Source organism: Podarcis cretensis (assembly GCF_951804945.1).
Source record: "Podarcis cretensis genome assembly, chromosome: 3".
Classification (NCBI taxonomy): Eukaryota; Metazoa; Chordata; class Lepidosauria; order Squamata; family Lacertidae; genus Podarcis; species Podarcis cretensis.
Genome location: NC_137172.1, coordinates 57,252,354 through 57,266,806, shown reverse-complemented (window position 1 = coordinate 57,266,806; position 14,453 = coordinate 57,252,354). Strand labels below are relative to the sequence as shown.

At 42.4% G+C, this 14,453-nt stretch overlaps 1 protein-coding gene across 3 annotated transcripts in view; it reads right to left on the bottom strand.

Annotated features, from left to right (window-relative positions):
* IPCEF1 (interaction protein for cytohesin exchange factors 1) overlaps positions 1 to 14,453 on the bottom strand; it is a 56,431-nt gene that overhangs the window by 25,337 nt on the left and 16,641 nt on the right. Inside the window, exon 1 of one of the 3 annotated variants that reach the window (XM_079971545.1) lies at positions 11,802 to 11,907. The exons of 1 other annotated variant lie outside the window; for it this stretch is intronic. In XM_079971545.1, the coding sequence (XP_079827671.1) occupies positions 11,802 to 11,877 (76 nt within the window). In that variant the 5' untranslated portion in view covers positions 11,878 to 11,907. Of the gene's footprint in view, positions 1 to 11,535; positions 11,557 to 11,801; positions 11,908 to 14,453 lie in introns of those variants that run through there. One more of the 3 variants, XM_079971546.1, reaches the window with a different exon arrangement.

Below are 14,453 nucleotides of genomic sequence, written 5' to 3'. Positions count from 1 at the left end.
AATCAGGCTGAAGACTTGAGAAACATGCATGAGATGCAAAATGTAACAATTTTCTAGAGTAGCTATCTATCTTGCCTACATGTGTGTGTGTATATTTTATAGCTGATCAGCACTGAAGTTCCAATTAATGGATTCGCTTGTCTGAAATTATGGAAAATCCTGATCTTCCTATGGGATGTTCTGCTGACATCCCGGCAAGTTTATGTACGTTTATTTACAAAAAGACACATCCAGAGCTTGGATCTTGCCTGCTCACTTTTACGTTTGTTGGTCAGTCTGAATTTCGCTCCTCCCACAGCAGGAAGGACACCAGACTCCCACCTTTCCCCCCTTGCCCTTCCATTGCCTTCTGATTTTATCCAGACGCCTGAATCAAGGATTGAGAGGTTGACCTTTCCCCTCCTCCTTGCTCCCACTCAACCCAGACTCAGACCTCTGCTTATCTGCTGATTGCCTAGCAATGCTCTGGCTGCCTTCCAACTCTTCCTCTCCTTGGGAGCTAATAGAGTCTTCTCCAGAAATGGGGGCTGAACTGCCCTTTCTTGATTCTGACAGCCAGTTCTCATCTGCAGAGTTGGACCCTCGTTCATTTAGTTCAGTCTCTGAGTCTAACTCATCCCCTGCGCTCGGGGGGGGGGGCACGTTCCTGACACCTCCTCTCCCCATCTGCTTAGGAGGATCAAGAGCAGGGCTTTTTTCAGCCAGAACTCACTGGAATTCAGTTCCAGCATCTCTCAGGTGGGTGCCATTGCCATTATAAGAGAACAAGGGAGATGTTTATGGTGAGTTCCGGCACCTCTTTTTCTGGAAAAATGGCACTGATCAAGAAAATCCCTCAACCAGTGAGTGAGGGGAGGGGCAAATGGTCCACCTGGCAAGCAGAAATGCTTGCACTGATGAAACCATCTCCTTAGTGCCAATTACACCCCCATTCCTTAATTCTAATTAGTACATGTCTATGCCTCTGAGTCAATGTTTGAGCATCTGACTCTGGTTGGTGTACCTCTTGGGGTTTAAGTAAAAGACAAGCCTAAAATCTACCCACACCTCCTCTAAAACACTGTACATTTTCCAAGTATTGTTAAGTAATTAAGACATATTCATTCTGTTCTGGATGAGTTAGGCTTCACTAGCCATTCAGTTCAGAGTCCCTCTTTTTTGTTATTCCCAAAAAGCAAAAATAGTTCAAGCTGTTATAAAAGAAACAACAGTTTCTCTGCTTTGCTAACATACATTAATGCAATTTGCCCTATCTTGTCTCGAGAAACAGCAATGCGGTGATCTGATGGGCCAGATGACCCTCATGGTCCCTTCCAACTCTAAAATTCTATGATTCCTCTAGGAGTTTGTTCTGCAAAGCAGTTTCCCCAAATTAGAAGTTGCTGTCTGGAACACATTTACCAGATACATGTCCCACTTAACTTCCCAGTAAAAGTAAGTGTGTGTGTGTGTGTGTGTGTGTGTGAGAGAGAGAGAGAGAGAGAGAGAGAGAGAGAGAGAGAGAGAGAGAGAATAAATATCATCCATTGATGCACTATAGTTTTGGGTTGTTCCTATTATTCATTAAACATTTGTTTTTGTTCTTATTTGTCATTGGGATTTGTGTTCTGACATGGAGGCTGCTTCTCTAAGTTTCCTTTTTTTCTTAAAGGTGAAATGATCTCGCAATGACACAGTGATATCCAACTATGCCATACTCAGAGCAGACCCATTTAATCTATTGACTGAAGTTAGGGAAGTTTGTTGCTTTCAGTGGGTGGACTGTTGGATATCACCCAACATGTTTAGTATTGATCTCCTGCTGATCTTTAATAAATGATGTGAGGACTTAAGAGCAGCCTTGTTTCAATATTTATATCTCCCAGTAGGGAGATCAATTGGGTATTCAATTAACTTTTTATTATGGGACAGGTTCCCATCCCACTCTGAAAAAGTGCCTGTTTTGCCTTCAGAGCAGCAATTTTAAGGACAAAAAAGTGTGGGGATGATAAACTACATTCTTCAAGGGAGCAAACTCTTATCTGACAATATGTCTGGTTTTAATAATTTTTTAACTGTGTAATATATTTTATTTTGTGTAGTTTATCTTTTGTAATGGCTTTGGCACGAAGAAGAAGAAGAAGAAGAAGAAGAAGAAGAAGAAGAAGAAGAAGGAGGAGGAGGAGGAGGAGGAGGAGGAGGAGGAGGAGGAGGAGGAGGTTTTAAAATTTTTAGAAACTGTTGTAATAATTGAATTTATCCCTTCCATTGATCTGTTAGAGCTTGCCACCTCTCAGGATGGTGTTGTCTCTCTTAAGGAAGTGGCCCCTCTAGCTATAACTAAGGCATTTTCCACCATGAATATGGCTATATTAGCATAGAACTTATTTCTGGCCAGTTTGAACACTTTGAGCAAGGCTGGATTTCAGAAGCTCGAAGTTAACATATAGGGAATGATAAACAGTGAGTTAGAGGCAGACTTAGTCATGATTACAGGAGACCCTCTGGGGCTTCAAGTTAGTCATGACTAAGAAGTTCTATTGGTTTCAGTGGGTCTTCTCTGTGACTTAAGACTGGCTCCAACCCATGTACTTTGAATACACCCATCACATTTTCATGCATGCCAACTAGAAGTCTGGAAATACTTGCATTGAAGGGTGGAATTAAAATATGTTGAGTACATTTTAAAATAATTTATTCTTGAGGGGTTCCTTTCTATACACAAATACCTCAAAAATAAAAAGAACTGTGGCACACCAGACAGAAGTGCCTATAAGTCTGTTAGAATTTGTGAACTGAGATGTGCTATTCTTAATATGCATTTTGCTTTTAATAAGCTAAAGAACAACAAACACTCTAAAACAATAGACCAAAATGCTCACATTGTTGCCTTCAGCTATTGGAAACTAAAAATAAGGCAGATGTTTCTAAAAGTAGCTGCAAGGGAGGAAATGAAATTGAGGAGGGATCCTATAAAAGAAAAGAAAAACCAATGCTGTTCAGAAATTATATTCCAAATGTAAACAAGCAGATAGGAAACACCTTTTTTCATCATGCAAATTATAAAGGAACATCAAACATTAAGCAGAAAACAATGAAACAGTATAACAAAAACAAAAATAGCATAACTAAATGGGCTACAACATATGAAGAAAAAAATGAGAGTCTGGGGAACTGTGGTGAACAAACAAACAAAAAACCCTTACTATTGGTAAAATAGTTGGTTATCAAATTTTAAAGGATGAAGCTGGATATAGATTCTTGAGAAGGGTAAGTCAATGCTATGCTAAGAAAACTGGGCGTTTAAATATAGCCACAACAATTATGTAAAGAATGTATGGTGTGTTGAGGGGGGGCAGAACCTCAGATTTGTATTGATTTGGGGAGGCACCTGCCCCCAGGCTACAGCCATGTTCATAGAGGACACATTGTGCTCCTTCTGAGGTCCCCATCCTGCACTTGGCTCTCACCTGTTGTTCCTAGAAGCTGTCAGCATGTGAGAGCGGCCACACCCCAGGAAATGACTTTGACTGGCAGGCTAAACCAGGTGAGGGTAGCCAATGGGGCTCAAACTCTTCATCAGTTAGGGGCTTCCCCCGCATGCAAAGATAGGCTCTGGCAGATTAAGCAGTCGAGACCAAGAATGGGTCCAATGGTCAAGAAGAGAGTTTCTGTAAATGCTATAGAGGGAAGTGAGGGGCAGATGGGGCACGTCAACCTGGCAAGGTAGCTCATCTAGGAAAAAGAAAACACTGGTCCTAAACCTCCGCTGCCTTGCAGGATATCTCCAGGAGAAGAAAAGACTAGGGAGTAAACCCTTCAAAAATCCAGCGTGGTGTCCCTAAGATGGTTGGATGGCTCCTTGTACAACTCCTTCCAGCAACTCCTGCAGCCAAGCTGGTGCCAAATGCTCTGCTTTCCTTTGAACCATTCAGCGAGGCTGAGGGAGGTCTTGTCATCTGCGCAACTCAGTGTCAGTTTGCGTTTCTTAGTACAGTGGTACCTTGGGTTAAGAACTTAATTCGTTCTGGAGGTCCGTTCTTAACCTGAAACTGTTCTTAACCTGAAGCACCACTTTCGCTAATGCGGCCTCCTGCTGCTGCCGCACCGCTGGAGCATGATTTCTGTTCTTATCCTGAAGCAAAGTTCTTAACCTGAGGTAATATTTCTGGGTTAAGGGAGTCTGTAACCTGAAGCTTATGTAACCTGAAGCATTTGTAACCTGAGGTACCACTCTACAGAAAGTATTGATCTGATGTGTAGAGATCTTTCCCATTCTAATTAATTCAAGAGGGTTCTGGACGCTTCTGGAAGCTTCTTTGTGTGAAAGAAAGCTGAGTACAGCTGGTTTGAACTGGTTCTGTTATCTCTTTCTGTCAAGGTCATGCTGACTATAAATTAGCAGGGCCAGAAGGAGCCTGGGTTTCGCACATTCTCTATCTCTTTTCCTTCTGGTGTGGTGTTCTGTACCTAGATAGTGTTAAGGTTTAGACTTATTATAAGCTATTGTAAGTTTAAGTTAAGTCTGCGGCAACTGGATTTCTTATGGACAGTGCCAATCCTGAATGCATTGGATTTGTGGCCATTATGCTCATTTGCCTTCAGTAGCAGTAAAGCTCTGCTGGATGAAATACAATTGCCTCTGGTCTATTTTTGGGGAATCCTGCAATGTGTTTTAGGTTTGTGCTCTAACTATGCATTGGAATCTACTCTGGATCATTTTGAGTAGAATTTCAATGACACCCAGGACCTCTATACACACTGCCCAGGCTTCAGCCCCAGGGAGGTCACTTCAGTGCTACTAACACACTCCATTGTCTTTTGAGTCGGATGTCAACAAGAAGACGATTGTATAAATTGTTGATGTAACTGCTAATTTTGCATAACTTTACAGCTGTTATTGATGGGGCTGTGATATGAGTTGCCTCTCTACACAGCCAGATTTAAGGTAAGTCACAGCAACATCCAAATATCTGACACCGGAAATGCTCCTCACTTTCCCTCACCCCCTACCACTTGCTCTCATGGAAAATTCAGAAGCTGCTGCCAAACTTTCAGCTCTACAGGGTTTTTAAGATAACATTTGGATGAAGAATTAATGTGTGTGGAGCAGCACTTGGGTTGGGAGGAGTGGGATCACTCCTGCAATCGGGAACCCAATTAAAGCAGGGTTTCCAATCAAGCAAAGAGAATCTGGCATGCACAGATTCTCTGACCTTCCAAATGAATGTGTGTAGGTCAGTGCAGGCAGAACCTGCAATTCTGCTCCCTCATCACTCTGGCAGATTCTTTATAAACCTGAGAGTCATGCAGAAAGGGCTAATGACTGCAGCTCTAAGGACTGAAAGCTGGGGCTGTCACAGAACACATCATCACAGTCTAGCTATATATAGAGCTGCATTTCTGGAAATGTACAGCTTGGAATAAATAAATGACAGTATGAATTGCAATTAAATTGTCACAGCCTTCTCTGAATTGCATGGACAGCTGCAGAGACCCTTATGGTGGGAATGACTTGTCAGCAAGGTTTGAAGATTAATGAATGGGGTGTGTGTGTGTGTGTGTGTGTGTGTGTGTGTGTGTGTAAATAGTCAGAAAAGCAGCTCTCCCACCCCCAAATACATATTTTTAGGATTTAATTGAAAATGCCAGGCTGTGAAATCCAAGTGCAACCTTTAAACACACACACAGAAAGAGAGATTTTCATAGAGACCCTGAAAAACCTAAGTATGCCTAGTCTTTGCCTCTAAATTATTTTCAATGTGTGTGCTGATCAGTGGCGTAGCGTGGGGGGTGCAGGGGGGGCCGTCCGCACTGGGCGCAACATCTGGGGGGGCGCTCGCACTCGCAGCTCTCTGCCCCTACCTCGCTCGAGTGCTAAAATCCACGGGTTAGGGGGCACAAATTACTTGTTTTGCCCAGGGTGCTGACAACCCATGCTACGCCGCTGGTGCTGATCCTACAATTCACCCAGATCAAGTAATTTTTTTTAAAAAAATATTTTATTAATTTTAGTAATTTTTTATCTACATTTCTTTGTTTCCTTGCAGTCCTAAGTGCTCTATTTTTGTAATTTATCAACATTTCACACACCAAGAGGCGCATTTATCAAGATACAATTCTCATGTTGATTTCTAATATGGGAAAAATCACTGAGAAATTAGTTTGGTGCATAATTCTGTTGTGGTGGATGTTTCAGTTGAGCGCGCCCTCATGTGGCAAGAGCCAGCATTTTCCCACTTCATAATGAACTATTGCTTTCAGCGGGGTGAGAGAGCCCTGGGGCATGTCATAAGAAGATTCTCTCATTGATTGCAGTGCAATACATTACACAATGCATTAAATACACGAAACAGTATGCTATGGCACGAACCATCCCAGCTCCTACCGTACGAGGGCACATCAGATTGGAAGAAATACCACAGAGACTTGGTGCAAAGTTAACTTTCAGTTTAGCTTAAACACAAAAATAAATAAATCTAACATAACAAATTGGGCCTATATTTTCTGGAACTCTTTGGGATTGTAGGCAAAATGCAACATTTCTGCCTTTCACACTGATCATCTTCAATATTAAAGTAACACCAGTAATACATTTGGGAGGTTTCTTCAACAATGGCTGTGTCCCAGATGGCAGCTTGTGAGAGACTGCACTGTGACAATGCCCACATTCTACACATGCAGTTGTAAAAACTGCTATATCTTGGTCTTCTACACCTTTTTCTAGCACATCAAGCTGCAAAAGCCAGCATTGTCAGTATAGGTGCAATCAGTGCTTCTTTTCTAAAAAAAAAATATGTTTAGGGGTACTCTCATTTTGACTCAAGTTTAAATCGGGGCGGAGGGGGAAATACAGTAAATGGACAAAAGTACAAAGATTCACAAAATGTTTAGGGGTATGCATACCCCTAGAAAAAAAAGCACTGGGTGCAATAGATGTTCCTTGTTGTTGTTGTTTAGTCGTGTCCGACTCTTCATGACCCCATGGACCAGAGAACGCCAGGCACTCCTGTCTTCCACTGCCTCCCGCAGCCTCGTCAAACTCATGCTGGTAGCTTTGAGAACACTATCCAACCATCTCGCCCTCTGTTGTCCCCTTCTCCCTGTGCCCTCCATCTTTCCCAACATCAGGGTCTTTTCCAGGGAGTCTTCTCTTCTCATGAGGTGGCCAAAGTATTGGAGCCTCAGCTTCAGGATCTGTCCTTCCAGTGAGCACTCAGGGCTGATTTCCTTAAGAATGGAGAGGTTTGATCTTCTTGCAGTCCATGGGACTCTCAAGAGTCTCTCCAGCACCATAATTTAAGTCATTCCATATGTATATACACACACAAACACACACACACACACACACACACACACACACACACACACACATATACATATAAAGAATCTAAAGTCAGATTTTGAACTGACTCCTATGACTACTTTTTCAATGGAAAGAAAACATAGTTTCACAGAATAAATTCAACATACACTTTACTCTCAAAGGAAGTGCCGGTCAACCTGTTTGTGGTTTCAATACCTACTGAAGACATTACTGAGACCGGTCTTTCCACAGGGACCATCCTAAACTGTGTCTATTGCCAATTTTATGAAGCAGCAGAACTGTATTGGATATTGTTTTTAGAAGTCGGTACCCTTGTTTTATATGCTGTGATTTGGTATAATATTGTCTTGTGTGTTGTTAAAAAAAATTGAATAGGAAGTCATGAATAAATTCTTCAAATTAATAACAGAATTTGCTATTGGGGGTGAAACTGACAAAGGGATTCATCAAACTTAGGCTGAAGACCAGTTGGCCCTGTGCATTTCCTAATATTTACACAAAAAAAACCACTAGTGTTATGGTGGCAACATGACATTAGCATGGGAGAGGGGACAAATGTAATTTAACAGTGACATCCCAGGTACTATCCAATAAGTTCTAGAAATGTTATGCATCTACATTCTAGACGGCACTCTGAAACACAAGGTAAGGTTGGGAGAAAATGGCATGCTGTGATCTGAGTGTTAGCGAAATACAGTGTTCTTGGGACAGAAAGGCCCCTTGAATAGATGGCTCTCACGAACAAAATGAGAGGTTCTAGTTGCACACAGTGCAACTTTGCACACAAAGTGATTATCTGGCAAGATCCCCCTGGAATAAGAAGAGCGAGAGCTCTGCACAGAAACTATCCCCAAGTCACCAAGGAACAAAACAGAAGTGATAACACTGTACAGGAAGTAGCCAAAGAAGTCCTACTACTTTAAGAAATGTCCACAAGAAGCTTCCTGTTCATTGCACAAGTGCAGTATCACAATGAAAAGCCGTTACGTGCTGCCCTGTGCACAAGGCAATATGGCATTTGCTTAAACCATCACAAGTGAATCCATTTCACCACCCTGCATGATCATCTGTTGCAAGCAGACAAATATTTAGCCTACATTATTCGCTCACGGAAAACATCTGCTCTGAAAATCATCCTGGAATTTGTTTAGCATGCATTTAACTGGAGCCATGGGGGCCCAGGCACCCACAAATTTTCAATGAAGGGGCGGGGGGGCAAGTTCGAATTGGTGGTGCACATATGTCGCATGGTGTGCTTGTGTCACCTGCACATGCTGCGAGGCATCTGCACAACACATAGCACAGACATGCCACTGTGATGTTGCGCAGTCCCAGGCCCCCTCTGTCATGGGGGCAAGACAGTGTGCCTGCCAGCCTGGGGATATCTCACTACTTTGAAGCAGTTGTTTCCAGGGGAGGGGGTGAAAGAGCACAAAAGTGTTATAGAACAGACATCAAACTTAACATGACGATAGTCCTGGGTTGGTGATCCTGGTCTGCAGTTTGTGCTCCCTTTTTCTCCAGGCTCCTCTGTGCCTTATAGCCAGTAGAAAATATTAGCAGCATGCAGCTGACTTACTAAACAAGGAGCCTTCTGTGCACTAACGCCCATTTACTCTGGGTGATTGGTCTCTGCACAGTGCCCAGTTTATGAATGCCCTTTTTAAAACCTCTGTAGAGGTGACAAGCAGGTGTTCCTGCTGCTGCTGGATTGTTCTTTTTATCGGGCTGATTGCTGATTACTAGTTCAGGATGGTTAGTTAATGTTTCCTCAGTGGGAGTTAATGGTTGGGATTTGGTCACCTGGACTCTCCCCTTGCTTGGCAGGGGGTTGGACTCGATGGCCCTTGTGGTCTCTTCCAACTCTATGATTCTATGATTCTAAGCATTTTGAATGGTCAAGATAAGTGCCCTGGAGCCAGGAGAAAGTGACAGGTCTCCAGATAATGGCAGAATGGCATCAGGAAAAGCAGTAGGTGGCTGTTTGTTGTTGGTTTTTTTGTTTTGTTTTTTAAGTAAGAGACTACAGAATTGAAAGTTCCACCCAGAGTTAGATAGAAGGAACTGACAGTACAGACTGGTGTTTTCCGAAGATCTGCTATAAGAATAGGTAAAGGGTAACGGGATCCCTTGGGGACGCAGGTGGCGCTGTAATGATCCCTGACCATTAGGTCCAGTCGTGACCAACTCTGGGGTTGTGGTGCTCATCTCGCTTTATTGGCCGAGGGAGCCAGCGTACAGCTTGTAGGTCATGTGGCCAGCATGACTAAGCTGCTTCTGGCAAACCAGAGCAGCGTACGGAAACACCGTTTATCTTCCAGCTGGAGTGGTACCTATTTATCTACTTGCACTTTGACGTGCTTTCAAACTGCTAGGTTGGCAGGAGCAGGGACCGAGCAACGGGAGCTCACCCTGTCGCAGGGATTTGAACCGCCAACTTTCTGATCAGCAAGTCCTAGGCTCTGTGGTTTAACTCACAGTGCCACCCGCGTCCCAAGAATACTTGTTTGCTTTTTAGGTGGTCTCATTTAGTTTACAAATAATACTAAACCATGTTTTGCTTTGGCAAAGCTTAGTTTGTCAAAATATCAGAAGCCAGACCAGCAGACTAACTATGGGGTGGGCGGTTCTGCAGTGGTGGAGGAACCCTCTCCAGCATCCAGGGCGGCACAGCCTGTACGGACTGCGCATGTGCGGCATCCCACACGTGCACACTCCGTACAGAATGCCACACATGGGCAGTCCGTAGGGGCTACCACTCGCGCATGGCAGCTGCATGGGCTGCTGCTTGCATGGCGTCCATAAGGGCTGCCAAGCATGAGCGGCATCCCCTATAGACTGCGCATGTGTGGCAACTGTATGGGATGCTGCACATGAGCAGTCCGTATGGGATGCCACTTGCATGGCAACCGTACAGGCTGCTATGGACTGTGCACGCCCTCAGCCGCTCTACAGCTAGGAGGAGGCAGGGGCCATCTTGTCACAGTGGCACCCGGGGCAGCCCGCCCCCTCTGCCCCCCACCTTCCTATGCCCCTGGGTTTCTGGCAAAAAACACTAAGTGAAACCATGATCTGTTGCTGGCTTATGAACTGTGGCTTGCTTTAACTATAGTTTGGCATCATGTCTAAACTCATTAGCCTTGCTTAACTATGCTTCTTTTGGAGGCTTTGGAGATACCTGCCAAGGCACAAGGAAAGAGGAGATGAAAACCTAAACAAGCTTTGGTGGGGGTTGTTTGTTTGTCTGTAAGACAAGCCATGGCTTGTTGAATCAATTGTGGTTAAATAAACCATGGCTTAGTGTTATGGGCAAACACAGCCCTTGTCTGTATATTTGCAAATAAAACAAATATTACAAAGGTACTATAGATTCCCTGTCTTTCATCCAAAGAAAATAAAATTCAGTGCCCCTGGGATTTCTCATTCCTCAACTGCAACAGTGGCAAAGTTAAGTGGTCAGCCATTTGGAAATGTAATAAACCCACTTCTGCAAACACAGGGTATAGTTATCATTCAGCACTACTTCTAAAAGGAGACACTCAGATACACTTGTGCATTGAATGAACACACACAATTTTTTTTGCAACATGTGTTAACTTGCTCACCAGTGCTAGGGTTCCTGTTTTATCAACACAGCTGGGTTATATCCCCCAAACAGTCATTGTTACATGTGTAATTATCATAATCTGTTCTTTTCTGCATTTCCTTTCCTTCTGACTGCATTGTTCACAATCCCCTGCCCCAAACCACGTATATATAGCCTGCAAGTCAGGATAACACTGGATGAATCTGATGAAGTGGACTACAGCCTACAAAAGCTTGTGCCAAATTTGCTACCCTTTAAGGTGCCATAAGTCCTTTCATTGCTTTTATTTTATTTTAGTGCTGCAAGAGGCTAATACAGCTATTTCTCTGGTGGGGAAATGGATTAAGCTCTGCAAGGAGAGGCTGTGTACACATTGACAACTTAAAACACAGCTGGGTCATTCTTTTTCTCAAAAGCTAACTTGGGGAGAAATGCAGTATCAAAATGCAGCGTTTGCTAAGAAGTGACATATTAGATACAGGATATATAGGGATTATGCCTAACGTGTACACTGTTTCCCAATTTATAGATAACTGAACACAACAGGGACAATTTAATCAAACACCGGCACTTTCTACCTTAATTTCAATATATGTGCTGTGATCCAGAATTATTCTTATTAGTTATTACATTTATACCCCACCTTTCCTCCAAGGAGCTCAAGGTCGGGTACAGAGTTCTCCCCGTCCCCATTTCATCTTCACAACATCCCTGTGAGGAAGGTTAGGCAGAGAGTGAGTGACTGGCCCAAGGTCACCCAATGAGCTTCACGGCTAAGTGCGGGTTGTAACCCTGCTGTCCCAGATCCTAGTCAAACCTTCTAACCATGCCACACTTGCCTAGGAATAAGTCACACTGAAAATAATGGGACTTAATTCTGATCATATATGATTGCGCTGTAAATCTCACCTCTTTTTTTGTAAAACCTCGTTGATTTAAACTGCTTAATTTTGTCTGGGCTTTGCACTCCTTCAATCAGTCGCATGCATTGTCTAACCAAAGGAAAAGAGGAAGTAGTACTGATCTTTGAAAAATAAAAGCAACATTATTGTGAACGCATTGTAACTCCTAGCCTACTATATCACACAGGAGGTAAATATCAGAATAGCATTTCATTAAAAATTTAGAGGAGCAAGTTGCACATACCCAGGAATTCAAGAGACCCCCCTCCAGCGCTGCCACTTTCTCTACCTTCTCAGAGGAGACAGGAAACTCTTCTTACTCAAATTGGTTGCAATGAAAGATTACCCAAGAGGAAACTGGTGGAAAAGTCATGAGCAGGCAAACCAAAGAGAATAAGCTGGGTGGCATAACAATTTCCAGTCGAGACCAAACTGGAAGAGAGGGGGCATATTAATTTTGCTCAATCAAGATTAAGCAGAAGCAGTCAGGTTCCCTAATTCTTAACCTACATAGACAAGAAACATATTGAGCATGTCAATTGTGTTGTCATGTTCACTGTACAGGCTAACATAACTGTGGACACACAGGAAATGCAGTTGTATTTAATGATGCAACCCAGAGCTATCTCTTTTAACTCCTCCTTTATCCCCTATGTCAGTGTACTTCAACCTGACCATTGGCGGAACCGGCTGGGGATGATGGGAGTTGGAGTCGAGCAACATCTGGGGGGTTCAAGGTTGAAGAACACTGCTATTCTGCACCACTAAACTTAGGGCTGCTTTTTCAAGTTCACGTGAATTTGGATTGGGACCTCTGCCCCACTCGCCATCAATTGGCAAGAACTTCTGTCTTGTCCAACATCTTACATTGCATCTCTTGCACTCTTCTCCTTCTCCACACCATCCAGCTATTGCATGTACTTACAGGCTTCCTGTCACCTGTCAATATCATCCACACATGACATCTAATTATCATGATAGGTGTCACAACCGGAAAGCAAACTAAGCTGGTGTATGGTTCGCACGGCACTTTGCAGGACACCCTGCCACCCTGTAAGCAAACTTTTTTAAAAAAAAAAGTTAAAGAAGCAGGAAATTGAGGGAATGGCACAAAAGACACAGAGACCCGGAGCCACACTCCTCATTTAAAGAGAGCCAGTCTCGCATACAATTCGGACAAAAAAGTTGGCTTCCAGGTGGAAAAATCAAAATTGGAAACAGAATTGTTTGATCCAAAAACTAAGCATTTGTCAAGAATGTATAACTTGTTGCTGAGATGGAACACTCAGGATGAAATGGTGAAATCAGTTATGATTAAATGGGCACAAGATGTTGGACATAACATAATGATGGCTGACTGGGAACAGTTATGGACCACAGGTATGAAATTTATGGCATGTAATGCCCTAAGAGAAAACTTAATGAAAATGATTTACAGGTGGTACATGACACCAGTCAAGCTTGCAAAAATTTACCATTTGCCCGATAATAAATGTTGGAAATGTAATGAGACTGAAGGTACATTCTTTCACCTTTGGTGGACATGCCCAAGGATTAAGACATTCTGGGAGATGATTTATAACGAAATGAAAAAGGTATTCAAATATACCTTCCTGAAGAAACCAGAGGCCTTTCTCCTGGGCATGGTCGGCCAATTGGTGCCAAAGAAGGATAGAACATTTTTTATGTATGCAACAATAGCAGCAAGAATACTCATCACAAAATATTGGAAGACACAAGATTTACCCACCCAGGAAGAATGACAGATGAAGTTGATGGACTACATGGAATTGGCGGAAATGACTGGCAGAATCCGAGACCAGGGAGAAGAGTCGGTGGAAGAAGACTGGAAAAAGTTTAAAGACTATCTACGGAAATACTGTAAAATTAATGAATGCTAGGAAAATGTTGGAATGAAGTTATATGGCTTTAGTAGAAATGTTATAAGGAATTAAGGATAAATAGATTAATAGAGTATTAAAGGGAAAATAAGGTTAGAATGTGTTAAGATAATTATAGGATTAAAAATAGAGGAAGATGGAAAGGAATTGCTGAAAAAATTAATAGAAGTGGAATACAAAAAGGGAGGTGTGAGGAGGTCGTGGAAATAAGTGAATGAAAGATAAGATATTGAAATTATTTGATGTGTTTTAAATTGTGTTTGTTTTGTTTTGTTAGTTTAATGTTAGTGTTTTGTTAGTATAATGTAGTGTGTTTTTTTTGTATTGTATTGTATTGTATTGTATTGTATGGTTTTTCTTTTTTGTAGTGTTTAAATTGTTGGAAAAGGTAATAAATATTATTTTTTTAAAAAAAATAAAGAGAGCCAGTCTCTCTCACACAAAAGTCAGTGGAGAGCTGACTGGTTGCTTTTCTTAAGTCTCTGACTCCTCTGCAATATATTTAGAAGCGAAACCATAAAACAGCCAAGGTCAGCCTCCTCAATTTCCCACTGCTTTTCAGTGATAATTATTTCCATAGAGACAAGTTTTATGTTTCTTCTTTTTAAAAAAAACAACAACAACAACCAGCAACACTTAAATCCTCTGCTTTATTCCACTCTTTCGGCACCCGCTAAAAACATTTTTGTTCAGACAAGCCTACCCAGATGCTTAGAAAGCTGAGGTAATTTTAACCTGTTTTAGTATTTTGAGTTCTG